This window comes from Pleurodeles waltl, chromosome 5 (assembly GCF_031143425.1).
Source record: "Pleurodeles waltl isolate 20211129_DDA chromosome 5, aPleWal1.hap1.20221129, whole genome shotgun sequence".
NCBI lineage: Eukaryota > Metazoa > Chordata > Amphibia > Caudata > Salamandridae > Pleurodeles > Pleurodeles waltl.
The window spans coordinates 81,787,641-81,813,174 of NC_090444.1; the positions used below are offsets into that span (position 1 = coordinate 81,787,641).

At 43.0% G+C, this 25,534-nt stretch overlaps 1 protein-coding gene across 6 annotated transcripts in view; it reads right to left on the reverse strand.

Moving 5' to 3' along the window:
• DNMT3A (DNA methyltransferase 3 alpha) overlaps positions 1-25,534 on the reverse strand; it is a 1,562,966-nt gene that overhangs the window by 433,267 nt on the left and 1,104,165 nt on the right. For all 6 annotated transcript variants that reach the window (XM_069233637.1, XM_069233638.1, XM_069233642.1 and 3 more), the window contains one exon: positions 20,326-20,472. In XM_069233637.1, coding sequence (XP_069089738.1) covers positions 20,326-20,472 — 147 coding nt within the window. The remainder of the gene's footprint in view (positions 1-20,325; positions 20,473-25,534) is intronic.

Below are 25,534 nucleotides of genomic sequence, written 5' to 3' on the forward strand. Positions count from 1 at the left end.
CAGCACAGATAAGAAGGGCAGTCATGAGAAATGTATTGCTATTTTCCAGTACCAGCACCAGTCGTTTTTATCACTAAATATAGACTTCAGAGCGCATGCTAAGAGCTATAATAATGTACATTAGAGGTGGGCATAACTAGCGTAATTCCATGCAGCGTAATTATGTGGAACTACCCAAGAACTCAGCAAGATTATGCTTGAATTAGGAGAGAACAGCAATTCTGCATTTAGTGCTAATTCTCAGCACAAAAATGCCCCCTCAAATCTAAAAAGGCCGCGAGGATGCATGTAGGAAAGTACCCTCTTTCTTCACATGGTTACTCCCATTTATTGCCTTTTGTCATTGTGTTTGACTGTGACTACTGGGATCCTGCAAACCAGGACCCCAAAAGTTTTGCTCTCTCCTCTAAACTGTACCTTTTTCTCCCCATAATTGGCATACTGGTCCCCCCATGTAAGTCCCTAGTATATGGTACTAGGTACCCAGGGCACTGGGGTTCCAGGAGATCCCTATGGGCTGCAGCAGTTATTCTGTCACCCATCACCCATCGGGAGCCCATGCAAAGTGTTCTGCAGGCCTGCCATTGAAGCCTGCGTGAAAGGGTGCATGAACCCTTTCACCACCAGGTCATTGCACTAAGTCACTGTAAGTCACTCCTATGCTAGGCCTTCTCAGCCCAGGGGAGGGTGCAGGTACCTGTGTGTGAGGGCACCCCTGCACTAGTAGAGGTGCCCCCACGAACTCCAGATCCATTTTCCTGGACTTTGTAAATGCGGGGACACCATTTTACCTGTGTACTGGACATAGGCCAATACCTATGACCAGCTACATAATGGTAATTCTGAACCTAGGCATGTTTGCTGTCAAACATGTCGGAATCATACCACAATATTGTTGCAAGTATTGGAAGTATGATTCCATGCACTCTGGGGGCTCTTTACAGGACCCCCAGTATTGCTACCACCAGTCTTACAGGGTTTTCGGAGCAACCCAAGCTGCTGCCACCTCTCAGACAGATTTCAGTCCTCCTGCTGCATGATCTGATCACACCCAGGAAGACAGAACAAAGGATTTCCTTTGGGGGGGGGGACCCGCTGTCTTTGGAAATAGGTGTGACTAGCTTGGGAGTGGTAGCCTCCCCAAGCCCTGGTTTGCTTTGAAGGGCATATTTGGTGCCCTCCGTGCATAAACCAGTCCAGAGACCCCAGACCCTGCTCTGGTGCAAAACTGGACAATGAAAAGGGAAGTGACCACTCACCTGTCCATCACCACCCCTCCAGAGGGTCCCTGGGTTCTGCCATCTTGTTTCTAAGGTTGGCAGAGAACTCTGGGAACATCTGAGTGGCCAGGCAGGAGACGTCAGAGCCCCCTCCTGGTGCTTACCTGTTTAGGTGACCAGTCCCTCTTTCAGGGCTATTTAGGGTCTCTCTCTCTATAGTGGGTAGGTCCTCAGATTCGGCTTGCAAGATTCCAGCAGGACTCCTCTGCAACCTCCACTTAAACTTCTGGCCTCTGGAACTGCGACTGGACCCTCCAGGAACCAACAAGACTGCTACGACGAAGAAGACTCTTCAGCAACTTTGTTTTTACGTCTCCAGCAACTTTGCAACATTTCCTCTGCAGTGCATCCTCAGAAGACTGCAACTCTTCAGCCTGCACAAAAAGAAGGAATCTCCTTGGAGTGAAGGATTCACTCCCCTGCAACCACAGGCACCTACAACAAGCGAGGACCAGCTGTGTGGATCTCCCCTCATGTTGAGCTGCGTGGATCCTGCATCTCGGGTGGCGGTCTGGAGTAGTCCTCTCGGTCCTCTCTACCAGCTGTCCAACTTTGTTGGAGGTAAGCCTTTGCCTTCCCATGCAGGACAGTACCCCCGTGCATTGCGTCACTTCTGGCTTCCAACACTTGTTTGCATCTCCTCCAAGGGATCGTCAGGCAATACGTAGCTCCAGCCCCCAGCGCTCCATCATGCAAAGCCCAGCCTCCTGCGTGGTTCTCCAGCAGCATGGGATCTACCTGTGTGGTGCTGCATGGGCTTCTTCTGCGACTCCTGTGTCCCCGTCCTGTGGGACTCCTGTGGGTGCTGCCTCTGCTCCTGTGGACTCTGTGACGCTGAGGGTCCGCTGTGTCTTCCCTCCTCGGTTGAGTCCTCCTGGCCCTTGCGGGTCCCTGGCACCACAGTTTTCCACTAGCTGTGAGTTTGCCTTTGCAAGGCTTGTTGGTGGAATTTCTGCGCCAACACCTGTCTGCAATCTTACTTCCAGCGTGGGACATCACCTGCATCCACCAGGAACTCTTCTCTGGCTCCAGGGCTACAGTACTGACCTGTTCTTCATCACCGTCGACCAACTTCTGAAAGTACAGCTGGGTGGGTAGTAGCTCCTACTCCTCCTGGACTCCACTGTGACTCTTGAACTTGGTTCCCTCTCTCCACAGGTCTTCTTTCTTCAGGAATCAACCACTGGTTTTGTTGTAGTCTTGTTTGCGTGTCTTTTTCTTCTTTTCCTCCTTTTGGGTGGTTAGGGGAAAATCCAGTGATTTACTCCTGCATTCCTGGTCGCTGGGGGCTACTGTGTTGCTTACCTTTGTGGTTTTCTGGTACTCCCAGCTCCCCTCTACACATTTGACTTACCTAGGTTGGGCTCCTGTGTTCACATTCCATTTTTCAGTATATGGTTTGTGCTCCCCCTAGGGTCACTACTGGTTATTGCTATTTGCACTGTTTTGTAACCTTTTATATGCTTATTTCTGATGACTAGTGTATATGTTTAGTGTATTACTTACCACCTGTTGGTGAGTTGTCCTTCTAGTATTTTGTGGTGATTTGTTCCAAAAATAAAGTACCTTTATTTTTGTACAACTGAGTGTTTTCTTTAATGTGTGTAAGTGCTGTGTGACTACAGTGGTACTGCATGAGCTTTGCATATTTCCTAGATAAGCCTTGGCTGCTCATTCACAGCTATATCTAGAGAGCCTGGCTTCTAGGTATCGCCTACACTTCACTAAGAGGGGATACCTGGACTGATATAAGGTGTAATTACTTTAGGTACCCACCACACATGCAACAGCACCCAAATGCACTGTGTTGTCAATTATGTCATTTCAGATGCTGTAGTGATATTATCAATGATGCCATCAAACATGTCATGAGTGATGTAATATGTGAAGTAATCTGTGCATAGCAAGGGCACAAGGTATAGTTACTTTAGAGCACAAACTACATTACTTGAGATAATTATAACTGGTGATTTTCAGTGCTTTTTAATGCAAACGAAGATACTATTACCATGCCTAATTACAATACCTCAGCCCGGAGAAGATGAGTGCAGAGTCTGGCACCCAAACTCCAGTGGGCGCACATCGCTGAATATAAAGAACATAATTTAAGTATGGCAGAAGTACTTACTTTGTCAAAGGCTCAAAACACAGACATTTAAAACAAAAAGGGCCTGTTGGATAATAAAGTGTTAACAGGGACTACCAAGACACATTCTACAAGACACGCTCTACCATGGCTGTACGGGTATGAAGCATCCTGTTGTTGGAGATACTTAAGATTGTAACATGGAAGTGGTGTCATAGTTTCGCTAAGCATTGCTGTCGACCTTGGTGCCAGTGCAGACCATGTAGGACTTAAGCTATTCTGAAACATCTATTTGCTAAAGTCTCTTAAATTTGACTCACTGGGCATCTTACTGTCTATTGTTTCTGTTCAATACGTCGTGTCTGTTGATGAGGTCTCCATTGTTCCCATTTTTGTGATTATCAATTAGCAAGATGAACCGCTCTCAGCTCCAGTAGGTTGATGTGGTAACTCTGTTCCTTGCTGGACCATAAGCCCTGAGCTTGGAGGGGGCCCAGGTGAGCTCCCCAGCCCTGTAGTGATGCATCCGTCACCAGGGTGTCAGGAGTGGACTGGTGAAAAGGAGTCCCAACCAACAGGTGATGTCTGCACATACACCATTGCAATGACTGTAGAGGCCCCGGTTGAAAAAGCTTTTCTATCCTCCCATTGGGCTGTGTGTTGATTCCACTGATCCTCTAGAGCCTCTTGAAGAGGCCTCATATGTAGCCTGGCATTCGGAACAATGAAAATGCAGGAGGCCATGGAGCCCAACAGAGATGCTACCTGACGGACCGTAGGTCTGAGAGTGCGGAGAAGAATGTGACACTTCTTCGTTATTGAAGATAGTCGTTCCTCTGAAGGATACACTCTTTCTAGTTTGGTGTCTAGTATTGCCCCTAGATAATGGAGGGTCTGAGTTGGTATGAGAATGGACTTCTGGAAATTGACCTGCAAACCCAGAGAGCTGAACGTGTTCAGAACCAGGTTGAGATGTTTTACAGCCTGTTCTGCAGTGGTAGCTTTGAGCAGCCAGTTGTCTAGGTATGGATAAAGATTTTCTGAAGTGCACCGCTACCGCTGCCACACATTTGGAGAATGTCCAGAGGGGCTGATTTTAGGCCGAAGGGCAGCACTTTGAACTGGTGGTGTTGGGATGAGACTACTAACCAAAGAAATTTCCAATGTTTGGGAACGATTGGAATATGAAAGCATGCATCCTGTAGATCTACAGAGCACATCCAGTCTCCTCGATGTAGCTGAGGAAAAATCTGATAAAGAGCCAGCATTCTGAATTTTTGTCTTTGGATGTATTTGTTCAGATGTCTAAGATGCAGAATGGATCTGAAGGACCCTTCTTGGCCTTTCATCCTCACCAGAAAATAGCGAGAATACACTCCTTTTCCTCGCTGCGCGAACTGAACTTTTTCTATTGCTACTTTCTGCAACAGGATGCAAACTTCTTTTCGTAGTATTGACTAATGATCAGGCGCTGACCTCGTTGGCGGTAGAGAAGGTGGAGGAGATTTGTATCTAAGAGAGTAACCATTCTCTACAATGTTTAGCAACCATTTGTCTTTTGTAACGGCGTGCCACTCGTGAGCGTGATTGGTAATACTTCCCCCCCACTGGAGAGGTGGACAGGGTTAGGGGAAGCCAGTCCTCATTGTTTTCCCACTGTCTTGGGAGTAGACTGATGCGGTCTACTTGGAGCGCGGTCTCTCGCAGTTCTAAGTTGCTGAAAAAATGGCCTCCCCTGCTTCTGTTGAGGCCTCTGAGCCCAGTGAGGGGCTTGAACCCTCTGCTGAAAAGGGTGCTCTGCCTCCTGCTTCAATCCTGTAAGGCGCAGCCATGAGGATCTCCTTGCACAAATGCCATGTGCATAGCCATGAGCTGCCAAATCTGTGCTGTCTGCAGCAGCACTAATGACTTGGTTGGAAACCAAACTCCCCTCTTGCAAGATCTCCTGAAAATCTTGCCTATCTTCTCTAGGCAATTTGTCCTAGAAGGACAGAAGCACTGGAGACCTTCATGCACGCTGCTGCAGTGCCACACATCTCCCTGCCCAATGAGTCCAAATGTTTACTTTCCTTATATGAAGGGACCGTAGAAGACAATGAGTTTTCAGGGCAGCAGCCAGAATCACAGAGAATGGAGGAGGATCGTCTCTAAGGAACAAAGGATCCTGGTCTGGGGCTTCATATTTCTTTAGAATCTGAGCCGGAGCAGAACGAAGGCTAGCCGGAGTAAGGAAGGTGACAATAGCCGGTTATAAACGACCAGGAACCAGAGGCAGTAATTGTCTGGAAGAGGCACGTTGATGCAGGGTCTCATAGATCACTGATGATGATGTAGTCTGTTCTGGAATATCTATGTTCAGTTTTTGAGCCCCTCTGACCAAAACCACATTGAAGGTAGTAATGTTGTCAATTGGAGATACCCTTGCTGGAGGGGAGTTAGTTAAGGTAGGTGAGTAGTCTCTCATGGAGGACTCTGATGCGGTAGACCATGAGGGAGATCTACGCCGCCGTGATCTAGAGGATCTAGATCTAGACCTTCTCCTGAAACGTGACCTACTTTTCCTGAGGATGCCCTTGTCTGGTTGTGCTGACGTCTAGGAACGGGCTGGTCAGCAGCAGGTCTTGGTCGTTCAGATAGTGTTGTAGGGGAGGACGTACCAGGTAAAGAAGCCGTTGGTGAGAAGAGCCTTGAGTATTGAGAATCTGGAGAAGCCAGTGTTTTATTCAGGCTTTCTAGCCACCTTGGAGACAGATTTATGGGCGATACATGCGATGAAGCTCTGGATGCCGCTGTAGAATCACTCTGAACCATGACTACTGGCCAGTCTCAGGAATTGTAGGTGACTTTTGATGGGGACCGGTATGCAGAGAAACCCCTTGCAAGACAGATGTTACAGGAGAGGGTTGTCTCAACGTCGATCGCTGTTGTGTTGCAGTCGACAGGGATCCATGGGTTTCTACCGTCGAGCGACGCCTTCCCGTTTTCTCAGGCCTCGACGTCGACGCCACATGCTTCGGCGACGAGTGATGCTCTGCAGCAGGAATGTGTCTTGACGTCGAATGCCTTGATGTCGAGTGGTGTGCAGACGGAGACGAGTGCCTCGACGTTGTACAATGCGGAGACCTCAACCTAGTTCTTGATGTCATCTTTGACGACGAATGCCCTGACGCCGTCGGATGCTGTGCAGACTATGACGGCATATGGGTACTGATGTACCTGCTTGACGTCGAACGGTGTGCAACCATCGACGGAGAACTACCCCGATGAGGAAGTAAAGGCTTTGACATCTTTTCTTTCGACGTCGACAGCGGTGTGCTCTTCGGCACTCGGTGATGCAACGATGGCAGGGATGACGTTGACGGTGAACAAACCGGAACCTTCCTACCTGCCGACATCGATCTGGCTCGCCGTTGAGAAGAGTCCATGGAAAGTTTCTCTCTTTCATGCAGACCATGAAGACGAATCCTCTCTCTGTCCGTGAGAGTCCTTTTGGACAGATTTTTGCAAAGTCTGCTGCAGGTGTCAGGAGAGTGACTCTGAGGCAAACAGACTATGCACACAGAGTGTGGGTCTGAATGAGCCTTCTTCTTCCCACAGGAAGGACATTTCACGAATAATGAAGGCATTTCTGTGAGAAAAAACTTGTCTCTCACTCAGGAAAAATGTAGAAACGTTGAATAATACAGAGAAACACAGTCTAGGTAATTTTTCTGGTTAAATAACCAGAAAAATGAGAGCTCAATGCACCAGGATCCTCACAGAAGAAGCCGGAAAAAAGAACTGACCTAACTGTGAACCAACTGTCACCTCACTCTCACCCCTGAGGCATGGTGGGATACTGGAGGTGCTCAGGGTCTTAAAGGCACGGTACCAATTTTTCTGGGGGTTCTATTGTATTAACCTGCATGCAGCCTATTGGCTAATAATGCTCCTTTATTTTGTCTTTTAAAATGGGTTGCTTATACTTTCTATGCCTTCTACTTTGACTACAGAAAGTTTTAACTTTAATTGAAGGTTTTGATTTAGGTTTTAAAAAAAAAAAAAAAAAAAAAAAAAACACTCCAAAACAATTTAAGCATTTTTAGCCTGCTTCTCAACATAGACTGCACTGCTGTTTACACAAGTAAATATTATATTTGTATTGAAAGTATCTACTAAAATGTTATTTTTCATAGTTATTTCATACATATACATGTGTTTTTGGATATGCTCCGGGGTCCCTGCACGTGGGTGGGAATATTCAGTGTTTATGACTATTGATGAGGATCCCCTGGAAGAGAATGTAATAATTTTAACAGATTAGGTCCCCAGCTTTCAGTAATGACTCAGCGGGTGTCCCCGGATTCCAATAATGATTGAGTGTGGACCCTGAAGTCAAAAGGTCGGGAACCACTGTCTTAGAGGATGTTGTGATTCTTTGAAAATGCTTTTTAGCACTTTGTTGCCCAAAACTCACCTGTGGGTCGCCTTGCAGATTTTCCTGAGCACGTGTGTCTCGCTGTTTGAAAAGTGTTCTTGGGGTTCTTAGGAGATGAACTGCAGTAATTGCTAAAACCATCTGAAAGACACTTTTAGATCACCTAGCTGTGATCAGAAAAATCCTTGAGATGGATCCTCAGTGTTTAAGATACTGGGGGTCATTACGACCTTGGCGGGCGGCGGTAGCCGCCGTGCGGCCACCAATGCGCCGCACTCACGCGGCCCCCATTATGACATTCCCGCTGGGCCGGCGGGGATGAGGCCGCAAAATAGGAGCCGGCTCCTAATGGAGCCGGCGGTGTTGCGGCCGTGCGACGGGTGCAGTTGCACCCGTCGCGCTTTTCACTGTCTGCTATGCAGACAGTGAAAAGCTGGCCGGGGCCCTGTTAGGGGGCCCCTGCACTGCCCATGCCAGCCTCTTCCTGGCGGTGCAAACCGCCAGAAACAGGCTGTCGGTAGGGGTGTCATAATCCCCAGGGCAGCGCTGCTTACAGCGCTGCCCTGGCGGATTATCACCACCGGGGCTAAAACGGCGGGAAACCGCCGGCCCCGGCGGTGCGACCGCGGCGCTTCAGCCGCGGTCGTAATAGGGCTAGAAGCACCGCCAGCCTGTTGCCGGTGCTTCCTTCCTTTTAGCCCTGGCGGTCTCGGACCGCCACAGTCAAAATGACCCCCACTGTCTCTTAGTCCTCTTTCTTCTCTCTCTCTCTCTGGGCACTGTCTAACATTTGGTGGTATGTCCTTTTCCTATGGCATTAGAGGTAAGTCCCATGAAGCCCCTGTGCATGGTTGAAATTTTCAGAATCCTTTTTCCTCTTGGCAACCATTCCTTGAGCTCCCTAACGCTTTACCTGCTCCCCTCCACTGCTCAGTTCAACACCTGATTTCTGGGGAGGGCGAATGTGAATCCAGCAATTTCTTCAAGCGGTGTACCTTACCCTACAGGTGAGTAACCATTTCATTTTGCTGCATGAATCTTTGCTTGAGTCACTTGCTATTTGTAGATGTGGGTTGAAGTGAGTGTGCAGCCAGGTTATTTAGTACCTCTCGTCTAACCCGCACTTCCATTTGTTGACTTGAATGTCCTCATAAGTGTTGTGTAAAAGTCTGTATAGATGACTGTGTGGTTGACATAAGAATGCAATTCAGACAAACACTGGCAATGAGCATTAGTGTGGAGTGCACTCTTAATTTCTAACCTAGCACAACGTAGAGGTTCTTACCTGTAGGTGTCGTTTGGCAGCTTGAAGAATTTTCTGGATTCACATGCTATGCATTATTCCGCCATCTAGTGGTTAGGTCTGGAATTTTCTACTATTTCACCAATTCTTTTAGACCGTCTTTTTCTTTGTTGGGCATTGACGGAACCTCCATTTGGTGTCTCCTTGTGACGTCGTTGTAATTCCTGCTGATGTTCCTACCTCAGGTTGCCATCTTCACATTCTTTTTTCTTTTTCCTCTTTCTCCCATCTCCCTGGTGGAGTGGGAGGGTCACTTGTGAGTCCAGAAAATTCTTCAGGCTGCAAAACTTCACCTACAGGTAGAAATCGTTACATTTTTCAGCGTGAATCTTTTCTGGAACCACATGTTGTGCACTAACTTTGTTGCAGTTTGTATTTCTGCAGTGGCTGGGATGAGGCTGGGTAATGACTTGCAAAAAGATACTTTAGCACTCTTTGTCCAACGTCAGCTTCCTTTGTTCATCTGAATGTCAAAGCAATGTTTTGTAAACGTGTGCACTGATGACCATGTTGCTGCCATGCAGATTTCCACTAATTGACAAATGCAATGGTTGCTCTCTTTTTCTGGGTAGTGTGCTCCAGGTGCTATTTTTAATGTTTCTCCTGCATAGGTGTCACATAACTTATTTATTTGCGCAATCCATCTTGCAATTGTGATCTTTGTAACTGGTTTTCCCAAGTACCTTTTTGAAAAGGATGCAAACAATTGCAGAGTTTCCCTGAAAGGTTTTGTTTTTTCAGTACAATACACAATGAAGCGTCTTGTGCAATGCAACATTCTTTCAGCATGTCTCTTTGGATTTTGAAGCAAACTTGGAATTTGAATAGATTGATTAATGTATAACTGAAACCACCTTTGGTATGAACTGTGGATCTATTCTCATGACAATTCTGTCCTTGTGAATTTGAAAATAGGCTTCTATTGTGAGAGCCTCTGACTCACTAACCCTATGCAGGGAAGTAATAGCTACCAAGAAAAGCAGTATTTAAAGTTAGCATCTATAAAGTAGCTTTTTGTACATCTCAAAAGGTTTTCTTATGAGTTGTGTAAAAACTAAACTTCGGTTGCATGTGGGTGCTGGTTCCCTTCTTGGTGGTGCTATCCTTTTTTGCACCCTCTAATAATCTTTTTCCCACTGGTGCTGTGAAAAAATGTCTTCCCATTTGGTCTCTTGTATAGGCAACTATTGCTGCCAGATAAACCTTTAAGGATGCATATGTGAGACCTTCTTGTAAAAGAGGAGTTAACATTTTTAACACTGTCTTTTCCCTTGTGATTTCCTCGCCTAACATTTTTTATACACCAAAGTTAAAATATCTTCCATTTTGCCATATAACATTTCCTAGTTATTGGTTTTCTTGCTTACCTTAAAACTGCCATTGAGTCTTCTGGTAAATGTATGTGTTCGAATTCTAAGTCTTCAGAAACCATGCTGTTAGTTTAAAATATACTGCACTCGTCAGGGGTGCTCACACCTCCTCCTGGCATGATTGACATGGGAAGCTTCAAAGGCCTAGCCGCCTTTGTAATGTGACCAAAGTCTACCAATGGCAGAGATGACCAATCCCCTGTCCTGACCCCACTTCTGGCAGCAAGACAAGTGGGAAAATTAGGCAGTTTAGAGGTGTGCACACTTCATGCCAGTCCTAACCCTAAGATGGACATGCTGAAGTGGACGCCACTTTTTAAATTCCTCCATCTTGGTTTGAAGGAATTAGGCCACTATGGTCAGGGTTATGCTCTCTTCCCAACGGTGTAGTCACCCTAAAGGTGGCCAACCAACTGGCTCCCATCTAGCACTCTGTTTAACACCCCTAAACTGAGTATTTAGGTGGCATCCCAGAACTCAGATCCTGACGACTTAAAAAGACAAAGGACAAAGAAGACTTGCACCTGCAGAAGAGGAGAAGAAGCAGCTGACCTGGTATCAACTCCGACAGCCTGTCTGCATTCCCCGACAGACTCTGGAACTGCAAAGATCTGACACCTGAAGTCACCGCTGTACCTGCCGTCACCGACCTGAGTGGGAGTGGACCTCCAGTATCAACAAGGTCCCCCAGCTGTCAAGAGTCCGAGTCATTATGGTTTCATCTCAAACCATAAACATGACTGATATCCCATCCGCTATGCAAGTTCCATTATATCCTATGAAACTTGTAAAACTGCAGGCGGGATATCTGTTACATCCACCAAGGTCGTAATCAGGCCCAAAGTATCGATTTTTGGAAGTGAAAAATATTTATGCTTAAAAATGTACTTACCTTCAAACAAAGTTCTTGGGTTTAAAGTATATATAAAAAGAAGTGTTATTTTTAGGTTGAGCACAGCAGCGTGCTAGCGCAGCTTTTCAGATGTGTTGGTATCTATGTGGACTTTTACCCATGCTCACCTCACACCCATCACTTTCACTCGCTCGTGGGCTTGCTTTTCAGAAATCCTTTGAAGACATTCGTAAATGCTTTAGTTTTGTCCCAAACACGGAGCAGACGTTACAATCTTCACTCAAGGGATCGGCTGGAAGACAGATTACACACCAGATATTTATCCTTCTAAGCAAATTTATGATGGCAATTCTTGCAGAATTGAAATGGTGTCTTCTCTATTACTTCTCACGCCTCCCCTTTTTTTCCAGGCATTCGCTGCAATCCATCGAGATAAAGAAATCTTACTTCATCCTTTGCCCGCTCCCTGTCGATGATGTTCTCTTACTTTGAAAAATTTCCTGGTAACGTTTTTTGGTAATTCTTCAAAGCTTTACCTCGTGTTGGACACGTCTCTGCAAAACACATGCAGACTCCACAGCGGAAAAAAAGAATCTGAAGATGGCAACCTAAGGTGGGAACATCTAAAAGGAAGTATGACAACGTCACAAGGAGACACCAAATTGAGGTTCTGTTGCCGCTCACCAGCCAACAAACGTAGAAAAAGAAGACTGACTAAAAGAATTGGTGAAATAGTAGAAAATTCCGGAACCAACCACTAGATGGCGGAACAATGCACAGCATGTGAATCCAGAAAGATTAACGCTGAAAAACTCCAGCTTTCTTGTACCATGTTTGGATTGTTTGCACTATATATCTTACAATGGTCCCCTCAGTCACATGAAAACCTTACTTGCTGAAGAATAAGGAATAAAGAATTATCTCTTGTCCCTGATGGGTCTTGTTCTTTCAGGTAATAAATGACAATCCACCTGACATCTTGTGTGTGTAGAGTCCTTCCTGCTTGTGTGTTTAGCTGTTGGGAAAAGGCTTGTAGTTGTATACCTTGACTGACATGGAAGTGTGAAATTATGTTTGGGAGAAACTGAGGGTTCGCCCTCATGGCCATTCTGTCCCTATGTATATGCATGTTAAGTTCTTGCACCGTGAGTGCTTGCAACTCACTGAACTTACTATGTAGTCAAGTGGTGGCAATGAAGAAAGCTGCCTTGAGTGTTAAGTATTCGGGTCCCATTTTATGTATGGGTTCAAAGGGTGTCTTTGCTATGATCAGGTTTATATTCTACACTGGAGTGGGTGCCAACTTCAGCAGCCCTCTAAGAATCATTTGATGACAAGAACGTCTTGCTTTGCTCCAAGACCACCCTCTCCTCCCCAGCTGAGAAGAGGACTTTTAAAGATGTGTCAGAAAGGTTCACATCTAAGATATATTAGGTATTTGACAAGAGTAGAATATTTTGTCCTGTTGTTTATGGGTCCTTCACTGCTGCATTCCAATTGGCAGCATAACACTTTCATGCTGTCGGTCTTCTGGCTTCTCTCAAGACTTCTACACATCTCTGTGGGAGTCCGAAGTGTCTGAATTTTCACAAATCAGGAGTCATATTGCTAAGTTGAAACTGGAAGGCTCTGTGTGGCACACCTGTCTTTTTTGCAGTGTTAGTAGTTTCTGAGATGAGCGTAACTTTATTACCCTGCCTTGTGCTATTCCCATCAGTTCTGAAAACCATGTCTGCCTGACCCATATGAACTATCCTTATTGATGTCATGGATTTCTGTTTGCACTTGTGGAGCGTAACTAGGGGGAACGTATATGCAAATTTCCCTGATCAATCTCACAATAGGGCAGTTCCTTGGGCTTGGTGGTAAAGATACCTGGATGCGAGGCCTTGGGATATTGTGTTGGCTTGTGCTGCTAAGAGATTGATTTTTGGTGTGACCCTGTCCTGCAAGACTCTTTCCACTATCTCTTGTTTTAGCTCCCATTCATAAGTGGCACTTGCTTACCGGCTTAACCTCTTTGCTTTTATGTTTTGAATGCCTAGCAGTTATTAGGCCATTAGAAGTATATTCCTCTGCATGGATGATTTCTATAGGTCTTGAGCTAGCTTTGACTGTACATGTGACCTTGTTCCTTCCTGTGTTTTATTTGTTTTTTTAGGTCGAGCACAGCAGCGCATAAGTGCTGCTTTTCCGACGTGTTGGTATGTATCTAGGCCCACATCACGCCCATCACTACCAAAAGTTCATGGGGCTTGCCCTTCAAAAATGCTTTGCTGACATTGGTAAATGGCTTACGTTTGTCCCTCCTTGGGGAGCTTTAGTTACCGTCTTGGCCATCACCCCTGTTACACGGATAATTGCACTTTTGCCGATAAGTTTGACTGCGAGAAAACGTCTTTTTCCTTTTGTGTGTCTCTTCACGCTGATGCTCATGGCGGCCGTGGTGCTGAGAATCGCCTCACTTATGTGAAATTGTTTTACTTTTCATTTTCAATTTATGTGGCAAGAAAAGTCCGGTTAGGAGTTTATAACGCTAATAGCTCTAACTCAAGCAAATGCGAGATCCGTTGCATTGCAAATGCTTGTTTTCTACTGTAAAGTCTTTCTATTGATGTTACAAAGTCTACTCTCTCTTTGGACAGAAAGGTTTTGTGTTGCACTGTGTCTATAATTTACTCCTCAAATTTGTATTTCTCTTAGCCAAGAGTTTTCATTTAAAGTAATTCCTAATTTACTGAAGGGCCATAAATATTCAATTGTTGATCTCTTTTGGGTTTGTGTGAATTTCCATTGACTAACCAGCTTTCTAATTATGGAAACGTTTCATGCCTTTCTTTTCTTCTGTGACCTGCTACTGGAGCCATACACTTTTGAGAATATCCATGACAATACCCTGAATAGATAATGGTGAACAGCCACTTCAAAGGTACTTGCGATGATTCAGTTGAAATGGTATGTTGAAATACGCATCATGCAAGATATCATGTAATCTTGTTGAAGCAGTTGGAGGACCTCTTGCAAAGTGACAATGCGCAATGATTGTTTTTTTTTTTTAAACTTGCTCTACTGTCCTTTTTTTATATATTTTTTTACAACATTATTAGTATCTCTTTTTGTAACAGAAAAACATGTTGGTGGGGGCGGTGGTTTATGAATGAATTCTAGTATGCTGCCAACTTATATCAAATCCTATACCTAGCAGTCAGATGTTACATCTGCTCATTGTCTGTAAAGATTTGAATTTCTTCCTACTACAAATTTTCCAGGATTTATTGTGACTGCCACTTCTATAATATCACTGTACTCTTGAATGTCCATTTCCTTGGATTGGTAAGTAGATATTCTTTGAGGGGCCTGCTTATTGTAAGACACTGCTGGTGGCAGTCAATATTGCTGTGTGTAGCCTTGAGGGTACAGCTTTGAAATGGTTTTTACAGGGCCACTGAAATCACATGATTGTGCAGCCACTGCGTTTTTTTTTGCATAGTTACAGATATGCTGCATTGGCCACAAAATCCATCATCTGCTGCATAATCTGCAGATTTTAATAAACTAAAGTTTGTTTCTTGCTCAATAGGTTCAAAGGTCACTAAAAGACAGTGGCGTGTTACACCCCGTTGGAAGACCCTTTGCAAAGCTTAAATAGTCACCTTTCTGTTGCTGATTACTATATTTTGGTGTCACACTGATGCAACCAACGCATAAAATAACTTTTTTTGCAAGTATAAAAATGTCAAAATACTGAAATATTACTGTGACAAAATGTGTTTCAATATGCTGCATAATTTGCTTTTTTCTTGCTGATAATTCATTCAATCCTGCCACATAATTTGGCCCTCCCCACCATATAATTGTAGTGGCCCGGCCTATAAGGTAGGTAACCTCCTCTAAAAAGATATTAGCCCTTCATCATTCTCCACGAAACTGCATTAGTCATCTCTGCTAGAGCAGAATGTGCTGCATCCATATCTGTTTTAGTAGACTGTAATACTTCATCAACATGCCGACTAAAGAGTGATTGCCATCATAAGGCTTGTCTATTATTGTACTCTGTACCTCAAGTCTGAACTAGGGACAATGGAACCAGCCCTCCCTTAATAGTACTGCAGCCCCAGCCAATTGTCAGAATCCAGTTGCACCAATATCCACTGTGGTATTAATTATGGCTGAGGAATTTCTTTCTCCTTCTGATAGGCTTGCTCTTGCTTCGGATTTACCATCAGGAGGTAACTAAAAGTATGGCCCAATGTCTGACCACATCTGGCAGTCTGGCAAAATTGACAGTACGCTAGTTACCCTGATGGATGTGGCTGCCACAGCTTAAAAATGCCTACCAATGTTCTTGACTTTCTTCCTTCTCTGTCAGGTGGTGCAGAGCATGTAGATGTTGGATTCTTAATCGTCGTTAGGCGCCTTGCATCACCCGAGTCCTCAAGGAGGTGATAAACGAGATAAGCTGGAGTGTTATGGGGTGATTTATATTTTTTGTCCAGCCTAGGAATTACTGCGGTCACTGTGGCTAGGCTCTTCATAACGTTTATGTCCTGTGACCAAATATGATCCATTATTGGATTCATTTTTAATTGATTTTCTTGAAGGCTCTTTAAAGTCATGAAAAAAGAGTTATATTGTTTTGTTGGTATTGCCAAGTCAAATCTTTTTGAGGTGCTCTTGAGAATGTGAAAACCTCCTATATTATCTGGATGTGAATCCACTGCTAGAAGAGTGATGTATCCTGCAATGGCACTGATATACTCATCCTGTTCTGGGCCGGTGGAATGCAAGGAAAGTGGTGGAGTTTAATGGGTGTCTTGGTCGTTATCTGTATAAGTCTCAACTGTAACAAGTGAAATACAGAGGGCTGCCAAAGGCGAGTGTGTTACTAGAGGCCATTATGGTATTGGCTTTGGAGAATACTTGAGGGTGAATGGAGTTGCAGGCCCCATTTGAAGTGTGACCTAGGTGAAGCCTGTCTTGAAGGTTGTACATAAGGGTCAGTCGAAGACTTCTGAAATCGCATAGATCAGTCAGAAAGCATGAGCTGCAAATCTCTGACCAGAGCTATTGGGACTTGTATCGTAGCTACCTGTGATGTTTGTGGAACCTGTGTATTTAGGTCACAATCATATTGCCGGGCGTCATCCTGGTAATCTTATAAGGGCTGATAAGATTTTCTGGCACCTGGACCTTGTGAATCAGTAGTCTGCCGAACAAGGTTCTTCAGTTTGTTCATACTCGTCCTCATCTAGGTCTTGATATTTGTCCTTTAGTTGTGTTGGGCCATATGCAGGGCCATATGCAGGGCCAAATGGACCATCGTCGTCAACCTCATCATCTTCTTCAGAACATTCAGTCTCGAAAAGTTTGTGAGGTGGGTATGGAGATGCACTGCTAGGTGAGGTTTGATCTAGTCTGAGTGGCACTGAGATGCCTTTTGCCGAGATAAGGATGATCCTGGCATGTTTCTACAGGTTTGGACTACTGGATACTGTCTCATCATCATCAATGACATAGTCAAAATGGTCATCGATGGGGTTAATATCAATGGTGTTGTTGTAGATTGTGTCATAGTGCACAGTGTCGTTGTTCTCAACAGCTTAGCTGGTGATCCACCAACTACCATCAACTGCCACCATCAACTGCCGCCATCAACTACGGTTTCGTCAATGACTACTTTGTCAACAGTGAAAGAGATGACACTGGTCTTATCGACAATTTGGATTTGGAAGCTGACTTTTCAGAGGATCTCTATAGAGTATTTGACAAGTTAATTCTTCCTAGGTGCAAGCTCTCACTGTTGCCTTGACCGTTTGTGGTTTCTATCAAAGTTCTATGCAGTAGCCATGCTTTATGATGTTGATTGAGGCCATTGCTCTGAACTACTTAGGGACCCTTACCTATTCTGCCTCCTACTGATGTTGTGTGTTGATGGCATTTGATTTGAAAGTCATCTGGCTGTCAGTCTTGACCCTGCCTTGAAAGAGTTGTTGCAGCATTGTGGAATACTGCCACTGAGTAGTCACATTGGCTGCAGTATGAATTTTTGTCTTTGGGATACTGAGCTGAAATACTCCCCTTTCCACAGTTCTTGTTAGAGACATCTCCTTTTCTACAAAAGTATGTTTCATTGTACTTCCTCTTTGCTGTAATGTCTCATCCGCTGCTGCACCCAGCTGTTTTTCTCCTGTGAAGGGAACACTGATTACAAATTACCAAACCTCCTATTTGAAAGCTGACTCTTGCAACCAGCCATGTGTTCTCAGGGTGGTGCCTGTGGACACCAGCCCACAAGCTGAGTTCTTTGCATCTCATGCAAATTTTAAGAAGGTGTTTGTTACGGTCTTTGCCTCCTGTGGCACCGGTTTTACTCTCTTCTTGTATTAGTCAAGCATGTGCTGTATCAGCTCTTCTATCAACTCTTTCATCCCCTTTCATTGCTTATGTCCGAAACTGTTTTGGAGGGCACTCTATTGCAGTTACCATTTCCATCTTCCGCCCCACCATCTCCAATCTCCGTGACTATTTTCCTCGTCTGCTGGCAATTCCGTGGAATCAAAGGGAGTCCTCAAATACTTTTTTATTTTCAAATAGCCTTGCCATTTCGGCCTTGAGCCGCTGCTTCTTTCTTTCACCTCCGAGTTATCTGTAGCTTGGCGGTGAGGGAGTCTTCTTTGCCATTATAGATGCCTTCCCCTCCTTCAATCTCTTTCTGAGTCGAGCAGAAGTCTAAGGGTTGCCCACAATGGCACCTTTGGGTTTAGACACACAGGAATTTTGTCCTTACATTTCCCTGTGACTGCCAAAAATCTTGAAGACTCAGTCTGAGAATTTTGGCTTGGTCCCAATGCAATTTTCTGGTGTTACCCGTGTGTATTGAAAATAGGTATGTTTGACCACTGACTTTGTGTTGCACCGCTTTGCATATTAGTTGTTCAGTGTTCACCAGTTGCAGATTACATTTTGTATTCAGTTTAGCTGCCTATTGGCTTTATCATGGCATTAGACATTGCATTTGCGACACTGTAGTTAAGCTGTGTTTTTTCACATAGTAAACCAAGCTTGTTTTTTGTATTCTTTTCTCACCGAACACGAACAGTTAGTCAGTAAAGGACAGTGCAGGGAAAGGTGTGACCTTGGGAGGAAAGCCTTGAAATGCTGGCCAGTTTTCAGCGTTCTTATTCCAACTCTGACCTACAGTAGCCAGCATGTTTGAATATTTCCATCTGAGAGGAGGGGTTTTCTCCAGGAAGCCCTTTTGGTTTTTTAAAGGTATATAACGGTGGCCCTGCTCAGTAGCGAGGGAATTTATAAGACCTCGGTCAGGATTGGACGTCAAATGACTGGCACTTGTCCCGTGAGGGTGGATCTCTTTCTCGCAGTTGAATGGGGTCATCTTCTTGCTGGCATGAGAAAGATGAGGAGCTTGGCAGGCCCTACGGTGATGAATTTTTACTTTATTCTTTGTAATTATGCTATAATATAATCACATATATTTGCTGTGTACATTGCAGTTGAGAATCATTTTGATATATTTTCCTTTCATTGCTGTGACTATTTTTAAACGTGTGCTTTCGACCTACTAATCTCTTTTTAGGAACCTCGTAGTGAAGTAATAATAAATGTCTTCTTTGAACTAAGAAGTGCATTCCAGAGATTTTTGTCAGCTCAGTCATTAGTGAAAGCAAAACACCATGTCTGTTTCCTAGGTTTACTCTAGCTGAGCAATTATTTTTGAAGGCTTTTCTCTTTAGAGGTTGTCAACACTTTCCTCTGCACCAGATCCTTTCACTGAGCCAACTTGTTTTTTTATGGTTTTAATTGTTGCTTAACAGACTCAGGACTTCAAGTGACAGCTGTTTTGGTTGCAATTGTGCTCACCTCTGCTTCTGCCTGACTTGATGGTTCTTGGGCAGAAATTGTGCAAGACTCACACCCTTCAGATTTGTGGTCTTTTGGCAAACGGCGATTATAAACTTTGTAACTGTCGGGGTGAATTTGTGGTGACCCCGCAGGAAAAACCTAAAGGAAATATTTTCCATCTCTTTTGACAACTCTGACACCCCTGCTACACATTCTCTGACCCACATGGTCACAATTTCTGAACAAAATGTGGACTTTCAGTTTTTCCAGTGTCTCTACAGGTCTGCTACTGATTCTGTGTTTTTCCTCAGATTTTCAGATCGTTCATTAATGTTCTTGCTTGCGTATCTTTTCGGCTTCCTTGCAATAAATCTGGAGCTCCAAGATTGACTAACCTAACCTAAGAGCGGAAAAAAAGGTTCTGAAGATGGTGCTTTCGGGGACGAATGTCAGATGTCGGTGGATGGAATGGACACATCATCAAATGGTTGACAAGGCACGCGCATGAACCAATATTATTGCAACAACACTGAGATCAACTTGACATTTTTCAACATACTGTGGAAATTCAGCTGTGTTTTAGACTTTGTTACAATACGAGTCAACGTTACAGCAGGGCACGACCTTAGCTGAGTGCAACCTGGCCATGCTGATGGTTGTAGACCTCAGAGTGGATTTTAAAGTCTTTATCACCACAATCGTCTTTAAATATTGGAACAGATCAGAGTGCCACTTAAAGAGAAATCAAAACATCCAAATAAGAAAGGCTTCCCCAATCGATTAGCCACATAGTACAAAAATACCTTCAATTCAAAGTTCTTCATTTTTCAAACTTCCGGAGCTACAGCAATCCTACTTTAGAATCAAAACACAACCGGTAACTCCCTTGGAACATGGTTACCATCTAAATGCCAGAACCACACTTCCATGTGACAGATTATTAGATTAACAGATCAAAATATGATACTAGCTGATACACAGTTGTGAATATTGTCGCTGACATCCTTTGTTATGGAGGCAACAACCACATATTGCGATTTGACATATAACATCATCATCATACAATAGAATTAATGTTCTGTCTCCCGTACAATGGAATGAGAGGTCAGTCTCCCTATTAAGTATCTATTACTGTTTTCTTACTACTGCTTACCTCTAGTGCGCTCATCTATAATCTCCTTGACTTTCGGTTTTTCTGTGCTTTTCCGGGGTTTTTTGGCTGGTGGAGGGGGGGCATAGGCGGCAGCTTCTGGTTCCACCCAGATCTCTGTGTAAACTTCTTTGTAGGGATCACGCTCCTCTGTAAACAATATTGAGAACAGTGAGAACATAAATGCACAACTCTGATATTGCCAGGACAGCATAAACTTAGAAAAGATAAGATATGCTATGCTGCTATGTATTAAATAGTCCAAGTGTTCACAAGCATCTCCCAAGAGCATGAAGAGAAAAAAGACAGACCATTATCTGCAAGGGATATACATATTTTACTGTAGAACATCCATCTGTTTGTTACCCAGTGTCAGACAAAGGCTCAACTCTGATCTCAGGAGCCTCTGCCTTATTATGGCTCAACATTTTAACATCTTTTTATGTCATGTAGATTAATAAATTCCAGTGTCCTAAAATCTTAGATTACTTCTGGAGCCAAAAAAGATCTATTTGATAGTGCTCATGAAAAGCAATAGATGCAGACAAGAGTGCATGATTTGAAACTAGACGGCAGCATGGGGGAATATTGTCACAGACCCATCACTTTAGTCTATGACTGTGCATCTTCCACAGATTCACATATCTAGTTCAACGGTTTTAAACCTCAAATGTACGTATAATCAAGAATAATAATACATGATGATCATGGGAAGTCCAACTCCTATAAACTCTCACATTATCAATTACTATTACTTTGAGACTGCTGTCACTGTGTAATATTTGGGTTTCTTTCTGGACGTGCACGGGAGCCTGCAAGCATTCATCAATAATCTCACAAATGAAACACAATTTCAACTAATATTGCTTGAGGCATCACAAAAAGCATCCCACGGCAAGATTCCAAACATCTTACATTATGTATTATGTTAACGCCCTTGCAGGGATTCCAAACCACAATACATGAGACAGCACTATTAACAGGTCTACTTTCTTACAGGTAATGTTCTTTGAAATTGTGCTCTTTGCATCTTCAAATATGGAAAAGCAGCACTGTGTCATCAAAGCTGCGGGAACAATACTTTAGTGGAATATGTTTTCATACCATTTATATTATTTGTTTATAGGTTATAAAGAAAAAGATTGCTTACTTCTAGCCCTAGTTCTGCATCATAGGCATCTTCATTGAAGTCCTAAGCGTTTGACTTATCTACAACTGTCTATGTGGACCTGGAGCACTGTACCATAGACATGTAACTCATCCAACATGACAAGGTGTGAGGAATCCATTTGTTCACAATTTGGATGACTGCACCCTGCAGCAGTGGGAATGGATTTGTTCCTTTTAAAGTATAGGTTTGTCCTGACAACATTTCAATACTATAAATCTCCAGATACAGTCTGATGCCTGGGGGTAATTCTAAGGTATGGAATTTGCAACTAGAAGTCTCTATCAGATACTACATTTCAACATCTTAGGTGCAAAGAAAATGTGAAAAAGGCAAAGAAAAAGTTAACTTAGACTTCTAATGTAAAAATAGAGTGAAAAGAGACCTGTGGCATCAAGAACTCCAGAAGGTACGTCTACCTATCATGTCTTGTACTGGCAACTTACCTCACCCTCAGTGCTTTTTTATGAAAAATTAAGAATATATTTTTCATTGGCCAACTCAAGAAAGTTGGAGGGGTGGGTGAGTCGTTTGACTTCAACAAAAATTCCTACAATACAGTACAATGATACAAGTAAGTAACTTTCTTCTGAGTTGTAGCATTTTCACTGATAATCATAAATGTTTGAATACAGTAGTAAGCTTTAATAATTCAGTAACGGCTGTAGAACAGAAAGAAAGTATTAAAAATGTAATAATGTAAAAAAAAAATCTATCTATATATATATATATATATATATATATATATATACACACACACACACACACACACACACACACACACACACCAATATTATGTAAAATGTCTAATTTGAATAAGTCCCTTAAGTGAACAGGATCTTTTTACTATTGAATTTCTACCTGAAAATATTCTTTGGAGTTTCTTACCCTACCCTAGAATCTGTTTGAGAATATATATTAAGACAAAAAATGTCTGGTAAAGGTGTGTATAGATTCCCAAGTTACTGCTCCACAAATATCCGCAATAAGACCATTTCTCAGCCATGCATCGGAAGCTGCCCTAGTAGAATAAATTTAACATCTGCTTGGAAGAAAGTTGGTGCTTGTTGGTAGCACTTTGTGATGCACAGTACAATTGATCTGGTGATGGATTGTTTAGAGGTGGATTCTCATTTTCTAATTTTATAATGGATAACAAACAAGTGATTAGACTCATGTATGTCCTTTGTTTTGAGGAGATAAACGTTTAGAACCCTTCTGATGTCCAAGAGTGGAGGATTTTTTTTTTTCTGGAGTGGAATAGATATGGTGAAAAGGTTGGTAAATTAACAGACTGCTTAAAATGAAAATCAGATACTACCTTAGATAGGAATTCTGGAGTTCTTCTCATTACTACTCTATTGGAGTGGATTACAGTAAAGAGCTCTACTGCAGAGAGTGCTTGTATTTCGTTAACACTTTTCACAGAAGTAAGAGCAATTGAAAAGGCTGCCTTCCAACAAAGATATTGTACAGTAGCTGTATGGATGGGTTCAACATGTGGGCCCATTAATTTTGTTAAGATCAAATTATGTTCCCATGATGGAAACATGTTTTGCTAGGAAGGAATACATTATCCACATTGTGATGGCCGCTAAATGAACTTATATAGAAAATAACTGTAGTTTTAATTGAGCCAACTGTATTAAATACAGAAGTATAACATCTCAGTGGCATTTTACTGGCATTATGACCAGTGGTCAGTGATATGGACAGTTTCTGAATTATCATTATCAGAGATGTTAGGGGAAGGAGAGGAAAACTGTACAAAAAGTATTGAGACAAAGTCATCAAAAGGCCATTTCCTTTTGCCTGGTGGTTGGGTCACGAAGTCTGCATTTCTTTCCGTTTTCTGTCGTTGCAAAGAGATCTACCGATTTGGAACTGCATTTTTTGCACAATCTGCAAAAAACTTCTTCAACATCCACTTTTAATTTTCTTCATAGTACCTGCTTGCAAAGTCTGCTTGCAAGTTTATTACCGGGAATATCTACTGTGATGTTTATCTTCTTTGCTAACATTCAATGCCAAATTTTTGAGCTTAGTTTGATCTTGCGCCTTTGCTGTTAGTTAAAAAGAACAACTGCAGAGCTAAATGAATTGCTGTCAATTCCAATAGATTTATCTGATACGTCTGTTTCTTTTCAACCATCAACCCTGAACAGTTAGATGCTCTAGATGTGCTCCCCAACCTAACACAGAGGCATATGTTACAATCGTTTGTACAGTTCTTTTCGTCCTGAAACAGAACTTCTTGTAGTAGATTGTTCCTGATATGCTCCCAACTGAGATATTGCCTTGCTGCTGGTGAAAGTGACAGATGATCCTCTTATTTGTTGTACTCCTGATACCAGTGAACGTCCAGGCATTTTTGTAGAGGTCTCATATGTAGTCCTGCATTTGGTACAACATAAATGCAAGATGCCATAGACTCCAGAAGCGATGTTATTTCTCTTGCTGTCTTTCTCGTGTTTAAAATAGGGTGTTGTACTTATTCCATACTGGCAACATTCTCTGCCGAAGAAGGATACAAGCTCTGCTTAAAAGGGTCTATATTTGCCCCTAAATATGTCAGTTTTTTAACTGGAAGTAATTGACACTTTAGATGATTGATATTAAGTCCTAAATGTTTTAACAGTTCACAACTTCTTTCAAAATCCTGCTTTACTTTCCATTAAGTTTGTGCCATTAGAAGCCAATTGTTTAAATAAGGATAGATATAGATCCTGTAAGTTCTCAAGTGGGCAGCAACCTCCACCATGCATTTTAAGAATGTTCACTGTGCTGATTTCAGGCCAAATGGGAGGCTATGTACTGGTGATGCTGTTGGTCCACTAGAAATCTCAAGAATCTTCTGTAACATAGACTTATTGGGATATGAAAATATGCATCTTCAACATCTATTAGACATATCCAGTTGTTTTGTTACCGATGAGGGACAATCGGAAATAATGCAAGCACATTTTTTATGTATTTGCTTAGTAGACGTATATCCCAGACTGGTCTGAGATGTGAACTTTGGCCTTGATCCTTCTGTTTGAGTAATGCCTTTTCTTTGGCTTTTTCCGACTGAAGTGAGGAAGCTTCTTGCTGATGTTTTCAGGTATTTTTGGGAAGTTGTGAAGGAGATGTATTTTTTAAGTGAAGACAGTCTTCTTGAGATACAATGCCTTCGTGACTGAAGACCACATTTGCAGATAAAGAAACACCACTACCCCTACTGGAGAGGAAATGGGGAGTTGGGGCATGTGGGTGTATTAATAATTCAATAATAATAATTTAACTTAATAATTTTACTTTCTTTTTTTACCTTGTTAGTATTGATTATAGGGTTGACAAGGCTATCAACGGGGTTGAACAATCCTCTTCTATTGTATCTTGAACCTGGGCTTGAATTTTTGAAAACAGTTTTTGTTTTTCCTCTTAGTGAACTGCACACAATGTATCATCAGCTGCATTCTTCATTTTGTGCATTTAATATCCATGCTGACCAATCAAAGAAGTGCTCGACCCTGTTGAGGGGCTATCTACTTCTTTAAAAGCCTTGGTAGCATGGTTAACGGTTTTAGAAATGCTTCCTGTGCAATGTCTAAAACACCAGGAACTACAGGGCGTAAGACTGTTGAGTCTGTATGATGACTGACACTGCCAGTTTGAAGATTTTCGGTCAAATATTCAGCTTAGATGCACCTATTGCTACGACATTATGGAATGTACTAAAGTCACCCACTGGGGATTCATGAGTTGGAGAGGCTGGTGGAGATATATGTGTGTATGAACAGGATCTCAATAGAGTTCTGCATAGTCCTTCTGCAAGTGAACGTCTAGAGGGCATTAGACCAGAGGAAACCTTTTTTTTTTGTTGCACCAAGCCTCTCTTGAAGAGGGTCGTCAGATGGAATAACTGGTTTTATAGAAATAAAAGGCAAAGTATGAAGGGCCAGCATTACTGGTGGTCTCATACTTTTGGTTGTCGCTTCAGATGGTTGTCTGCTTCCCAATGAATATGGAGATGAGCTGGACTTGCCATTGGTGTCCCAAAAG